At 51.3% G+C, this 7,521-nt stretch overlaps 1 protein-coding gene across 1 annotated transcript in view; it reads right to left on the bottom strand.

Annotated features, from left to right (window-relative positions):
- The window catches only part of LOC138570275 (zinc finger protein 271-like), a 382,424-nt gene extending 378,690 nt beyond the window's left edge, over positions 1-3,734 (bottom strand). Inside the window, exon 1 of the mRNA XM_069649044.1 lies at positions 3,329-3,734. Within this exon, the coding sequence (XP_069505145.1) occupies positions 3,329-3,359 (31 nt within the window). The 5' untranslated portion in view covers positions 3,360-3,734. The remainder of the gene's footprint in view (positions 1-3,328) is intronic.
- Between the last annotated feature and the right edge of the window lie 3,787 nt (positions 3,735-7,521).

A 7,521-nucleotide genomic window follows, 5' to 3' on the forward strand; every position in this document is an offset into this window, starting at 1 on the left:
GAGAGGACCTCATCACACCCGAACACACTCTCAATGCCCTTGCCTGTACCCTATCTAACCGCAACTTCTGACTCAACGTATAACCCACTGACACCTGACACCCAAAATCCATCACACTCAAAATCAACCCCTTATACAAAATTTGTAAACACTTCTGTTGCGCACCCCATTCTTTCCCAGTCACCGCCCGCAACAAATTCAGCCTGCGTTTACATTTATCCACCACACCATTCACTTGCACATTCCAATTCAACTTTCTATCCAGAAACACCCCCAAGTACCGAAACTCTTCCACGCTCTTCACCTTCACACCTTTCAAAACCAAATTCAACTCCTGCTGCACTCTTTTCCTTGAGAACACCATACTCACACTCTTATCCACAGACACTGAGAAACCCCATTTCCCACACCACTCCTCCATACGTACTATCGCAGCTTGCAACCGTCTCTGTACCAACAACAAACACCGCCCTCTTACCCAGACCACACCATCATCCGCGAAGAAATCCACCTGACACCCAATTCCCGCCAAAGCTCGAATCAACCCATCCACCATCGCATTAAACAGCATCGCACTAATCACACTCCCCTGCGACGTCCCATTCTCCATCTTCCATACTTCATACAGCACCCCCCTCACTCTCACCTGAAATGTCCTATCTGCCAAGAATGCCTTGATCCACCGAAACATTCTTCCCTTCACACCCATCTCCAACAGTCTCACTAGCAACCCTCCCTTCCACACCATAACATACGCCTTCTCCAAATCCAAAAAGAATGCTCCCACCAACTCTCCATCACATAATGCCTCCTCCACCCCAGTCACTAATCTCACTAATGGATCAGCCACCGACCGATTCCTCCTGAACCCACTCTGAAAGTCACTCAAACATCCATTCGACTCCAAATAATACCCCAATCGCTCAACCACCATCCGTTCCATAACCTTACACAGCACAACAGTCAACGCAATCGGTCTATCTGACTTACACTCTCTAGGAACCTTGCCACCCTTCAAAATCGCCACTACAATCGCTCTTTTCCACAACTTCGGCAAAACTCCATTCTTCCAGATCTCATTGAACAACGCTAATACCTCTAACTTACATTCCTCAGGCAACTTCTCCAAAAATACATAGATAATTCCATCCACCCCAGGGCTAGACCACTTCCCCTTCCGAATCGCTCCATTCAACTCTACCATCGAAAATGAAACCTCATATTGCTCCTCCCAAGGCCCAACATTCGCCACCACCTCTCGCGTCTCCTCCTCTACCACACCCATTCGTATCCTCACCTCTTCTGGAAAGTTCCTCGAACTGTGAACCCCCGCAAAATACTCCCCCAACAAATTCGCCTTATCCCCATCTTCACTAATCACCTCTTCTCCTTTCAACAACACAGACATACCACCCTGCGACCTCATTAATCCGGACATCCGCTTGAACTGTTTCCAAACCTCACTCACACCAGAATCACTCCCCAGGGACCCACAATAGCCCCTCCAATATCCTCTCTTTCTTTCCCTAATCACCCTCTGCGCCACTGCCTTAGCCTTCTTATATGCCACCAGATCCACCAACATTCCCGTTCTCACCGCTCTTGCTCTAGCCTTCTTTCGTGCCGCCACTGCTCTTGAACATTCCACCGACCACCAAGGAACCTCGATCTTCCCACCCTTCCCCTTCTCAACCTCCGGAATCGCTGCCACAGACGCTGCTCTCATTCCCTGCACCAGATGCTCATTCCATTAATCCAACCCCCCCTCTCTTCCCCTTGAAACAATCAAATCCCGACACACTCCTTTGTACACCTCCCAATCAGCCTTCCGAAAATTCAACCGACTCCAAGTCATACGTGACCTGATCCCTACCTCACCCCTCACAGTCACCAAAATAGCAGAATGATCACTCCCCATGTCTCCATCCTCACGCACCTCCCAATCACATTCACCTGCAATTGCAGCAGACACCCAGGACAAATCCAAGCACGACAGCGTCCCAGTCCTCACATCCAACCTCGTACCCGACCCATCATTCAGCAATACCAGACTCAATTCATTCACCATGTGTTCCAACAGTTCTCCATTCGTATCTGTCCTATCACTACCCCACAACGTGTTGGCACTGTTAAAATCACCACACAAAACACACGGTCCCACATGTCCTCTTATCACTCCAGTCAACACACCCACTTCCACCACCTCACACGGATTATAATAATTCAGCACCAATACTTCCGATCCTCCTGCCCGAATCCCTGCCCCAATCGCCTCTACTGCTCCATCCACCACAATCTCCCTTGCAATCAACCCCTTTCGAACTGCTAAAGCCACCCCCCCCTTTCCCCTCCAACCTATTCTTACGAAACAACTCAAAACCTGGTATCCCAAATCTCAAATCACCCCTCAACCACGTCTCCTGAATACAAACCACGTCAACATTCAATTCCTCACACAACACGGCTTTCAACTCCTGTCCATTCCTCAACAAACTCCTCGCGTTCCACTGCAAAATCCTCATGCCGGCACCCCACTCAGCTTCCGCACTTTAGCAACCTTCTTAAACACATCTTCTTCTGATACATCTACAACATTCAAAAACCTCCTCCCAGCTTCCACCACTCCTTTCGTAAAATCTGATGAACTGATAGACGTATTCCCCTGAACCAGATCCAGCACATTCACTATAAAGCACAAAAACTCAGTTTTCGAAATAACCACCATTTCTACACCTTTCACTTCACCCACCACTTTCTTTCTTCCCACAACCTCATTCACCACCAACTTTTTCTCATTCACCTCACTCACTACCCCCTTACAAGACACTCCACTTTGATCAAACACTCTCACCGCATGCCTACCCAGACAATGCACCTCCAGGATCTTTGCTTTGCTATCAGCATCCGACCCCTCCACCAACAACCGACCCCCAGCCACCACTTGTACCCGGGAAACATCTCCCACTGCTGCCTTCAACCATCTAGCAATCTCCGTTGGATTCACCCCCAGAAACGTCTTGTCACGATTTTCAGGTTTCAACACTACCTTCCACACACTATCAGACTGCATCTTCTCCTCAGACATACTGCTCACTGAGGCTTCCAGCCCCTCCAAAGCGCATTTTTCTCGAGTCCCCGACCCTGAGATGATCCGGACCAGCCCCCCTCATCATCCCTCTGAGGGGATCTGCTGCGATGCCGTCCCTCACTTCCCCCCTTTCCCCCCCTCCACAGGTGTAAATTTCACAGATGATGTCTTCCCCCTCTTTGCCTCCTCCTCCTCCCCCCCTTTCTTTCCAACCTTCCCTTTCCCCTTACCCATTCTTACCGCCTCCTCTGAGCACTCTCACTCCTTGCATCCGACTCCAGAGACAACTCCTCCTCCTCGAACCCAGCACCCTCCACCCAGGCACTGCTCCGCCCTGCCTGGGTCCGCCTTCTCTGAGAGTCTCCTCTCCCCTGCAACAAAGCCACCGTCCCTAGTTCCTGTTAGAGGAACGGGCCTCTGCTTGCGTCCCTCCACCACTTCCTGTGGCTGTCCTCTGGGACCAGCTCACAATTCGAAAACACAATCCTTCTCTTTCCCTATTCTGCACTCCGCTCCAATGCCCCCGGGATGACTTCCGCCCATAGCCTGGACTGCGCCCCCTGGTGCTGTCTCTGCTGCTCGTCCAGGAAACACTCAGCAGTGACTCCCACGTCCCCGGGCTTACCAAGGGCTCCCTCCTCCTGCAGGGATGAAGGTAGGGGATGGGGCCGGGAATGGGAAATAACCAGGGCAGGCAGATGGTGCACACAATGGGGAACACCACCCAAGGGCTCCCTCCTGCTGCAGGGATGAAGGTAGGGGATGGGGAATAACCAGGGCAGGCAGAGGGTTCACACAATGGGGAACACCCCCCCAGGGCTCCCGCCTGCTGCAGGGATGAAGGTAGGGGATGGGGCTGGGAATGGGAAATAACCAGGGCAGGCAGAGTGTTCACACAATGAGGCACACCCCCCAGGACTCACTCCTGCAGCAGAGAGAGGCTGGGGAGAGGCAGCTGCAGGAATGAGGGGAAGGGGCCAGGAATGGGGAATAACCAGGGCAGGCAGAGGCTGCACACAATGGGGTACACCTGCAGGCAGGCAGAGGGTGTGTACAATGGGGTACACCCCCCAGGACTCACTCCTGCAGCAGAGAGAGGCTGGGGAGAGGCAGCTGCAGAGATGAGGGGAAGGGAAGGGGCCAGGAATGGGGAATAACCATGGCAGGCAGAGGCTGCACACAATGGTGTACACCTGCAGGCAGGCAGAGGGTGCGCACAATGGGGTACACCCCCCAGGACTCACTCCTACAGCAGAGGGAGGCCAGGGAAGGGGCAGCTGCAGAGATGAGGGGAGGGGAAGGGCTGGGAATGTGGACTCACCGGGACAGGCAGAGGCTGCACACAATGGGGTACACCTGCAGGCAGGCAGATCGTATGAACAATGGGGTACACCAACGGGACTCGCCCCTGCAGCAAAGGCTGGGAAGAGGCAGCTGCAGGGATGAGAAGGGAAGGGAGTGGAGGGGCCGGGAATGGGGAATAACCGGGGCAGGTAGAGGCTGCACACAGTGCGGAAGGCTCTGATTACTTACTGGTAATCTTCATTACTCCTAGTCCTACTCTTCTTCGTCACAGTACTTACCTCATGCGGCACCTGCCTCCGACACAGGACTTTCTTGTATTTCTTTTTATTTTTATAACTCCTCCCCCACACCCACGTCACTTAGTTTCATATTACCAAGCCGTGGCATGGGACCTTCCTCGCAGAGGGTGCGGAGGGTCGTCAGTACTGTGACGAGGAAGAGTATGTGAAAACAGAAATAAAATATCGAGGCTGAGTACCCCAAAAGGAAATACACCGAACACGGGTTACAAAGGAACATACAAAGTACTTTATTCTCTACTGAATTCAATTACAAAAACAGTACAAAGTCAGATAGCTATCGGCCCTCAGTACAACACAACAAACTCCAGCGTGGTTCAGTGTGTTCAGTGAGAGACCCTGTACATTAGAATGCATTCGCTTTTTATACATTTTGTGGGCACTATGTCCAGCCCCACTTCGGGTGAATATTCTACGTTATACACCACCAATTCTAGGGTTTGTGCCGAGTCTCAAATAACCGCATATAACTGGTTTGTCTTTAATACATGCAACAACAAGCGTTTGCATTAACTGTGTATTCTAAAGTTTCGCATGCAGGCCTTCTTAAACATAAATACAATGTAGTAAGACAGATGTTCTTCGTTCAGTATGTAAACACATTATCTCAATATATGCTTGTGGATTAGTTTCATCGCAAGAGTGATCCCTTTACACATAGGTCAACGAAGGACGAGTCTCAGTTCATGACCTCAACAAGTGGTCTGCAGGCAGATTACACATTAGCTATGTACAGAGGTCAAGACGGCCATGTTGTATTTTGCAATGACATTGTCCTCCATTTTAGCTCAAAGCGTGACTTTTCCACAACAAATCCTAAAATGGCGGTTTGACCTAAAATGGCGGCCTACATAGATTAAAGGTCAGGACCTTGCAACACAGATTTCTCTCGCAAACGACTTTCGAGCAGCTTGGCGTAGGCCAATATTAAATATATTTTTTTTACAATAGGAGGCAAAATATACTTTCTAATCCGACAAGTAGGACTAGGAGTAATAAAGATTACCGCTAAGTAATCAGAGCATTACCTCCACATCCACTCTTCCTCATCCCAGTACTTACCTCATGAGGTATACCAAAGCAGAAAATGGGAAAAAGGTCCCAATGAGACACAGAGTCAAAACAGTGCAGAAACACACACCTTTAATAACTCCAAATTTACATCCCCACAGACAGAACTCCAACCCCGAAGGAACCAACCCCCGAGTTTGAGACATTCAACCTATAGTGGTTGATGAAGGTGCTCTGATAAGCCCAAGTGGCAGCCCTACAAATCTCCTGTAGAGAAACCCCCCCCTTGCATCGGGCCATGAGGCATCCAAACCTCTGGTGGACCGCCCCTGAATGTGAGCAGGCACAGGCAGGCCAGAAGCCACATAGACCATGGAGACCCCAACACGGATCCATCGGCTCATGGATACTACAGATGCCTTACGCCCAGCCCCAGCTGGGCCAAATGTAATCAGAAGACTGTCAGAGTGGCGGAAAAGGGGCAGTCCTAGCCAAATACTCCAACACCGCCCGCCGCACATCAATGTTATGCCAAGCTACCTCCTCAGGCATTTGCGGATTTTGAAAAAAGGCAGGGAGGACCAGATCCTGAGAGGTGTTAAACCGAGAAACAACTTTAGGGAGAAACTTCGGATCACACCTCAGCACCACCGAGTCCGACAGAACCCTCAGGAAAGGGGGGTGACATAACAGAGCCCCAATCTCCCCAAGCCTACGGGTAGAGGTTATGGCAATCAGAAAGGCAGTCTTCAGCCTCAGATATTTCATATAAATCTCGGAAATTGGCTCAAAAGGAGGCCCCTGAAGGAACATTAAGACAAGAGGGAGATCCCAAGGTGGAAGCCCCTTATAAGTACAAGGACAGGAAGAAGAAAAACCCTTGAGCAACTTCCCCACCAACAACTCCCCATCCAAGTGCCCATCAGAGTCCCCCAAAAGGAATTTTATGGATGCCCACTGAGAGCGAAGCGTGGAAAGCGCCAGGCCCTTGTCAAACCCATCCCGGAGGAATTGAAGAAAAGCAAGGAGGCCGGAACGTAGGGGAGGGATCCCACACCGCCCACACCAGTCCCGGAAATGGCTCCAATGTCTGCCATAAGCCTTCAGAGTGGAGGGTCTAAGAGCATTCATTAAGGACTCTAACTCAGGACCAGAGAACCCCTGAGATATCAGCCCAGCCCGCGCAATAGCCACACTGCCCATTGTATCTGGCGGACCCCCAAACGCAGATCCCCTAGAAGGGGACAAGGCCACTTCGGAACCAGCCAAGGCTCCTGGGACCGAAGCTCCAACAGAGAGGGTAACCAACTCCGGCGAGGCCATTACGGAGCCAACAATAATACAGTCACCCTGGACACTCTGACGTGATGAACTACCCGGGGCAGAAGAGGAATAGGTGGAAACGCATAAAGGAGATCTTGAGGCCACTGCACAGAGAGGGCGTCCACCCCCCACGCACCCTCGGCCTGAAACCGAGAGCAGAAGAGGGGAACTTTCGCTGAGGCCGGAGATGCAAACAGGTCCAGAACAGTGGTCCCGAACCAAAGATCTCTGCAAAGATCTGGGTCGACAGGACCAGTTCCACCGAGGAGGGGAACCGGCGGCTGAGAAGATCCGCTTGAAAATTGTCCGCCCCCCTGATATGTGAAGCCATCAGGGACACCAGATGTGATTCCCCCCATACCCCTATCTGAGCTTACAGGGCATTCAAGGAGCGGCCGGAACCCCCTTGGCGGTTGACGTAAGCCAAAGCTGCCGTATTGTCCGTCCGGACCAAAACTGCCCGCCCCACCAGCAACCTCCTGAAGTACACCAGAG

Source organism: Ambystoma mexicanum, chromosome 2q (genome assembly GCF_040938575.1).
Source record: "Ambystoma mexicanum isolate Mex_15411 chromosome 2q, UKY_AmexF1_1, whole genome shotgun sequence".
NCBI lineage: Eukaryota > Metazoa > Chordata > Amphibia > Caudata > Ambystomatidae > Ambystoma > Ambystoma mexicanum.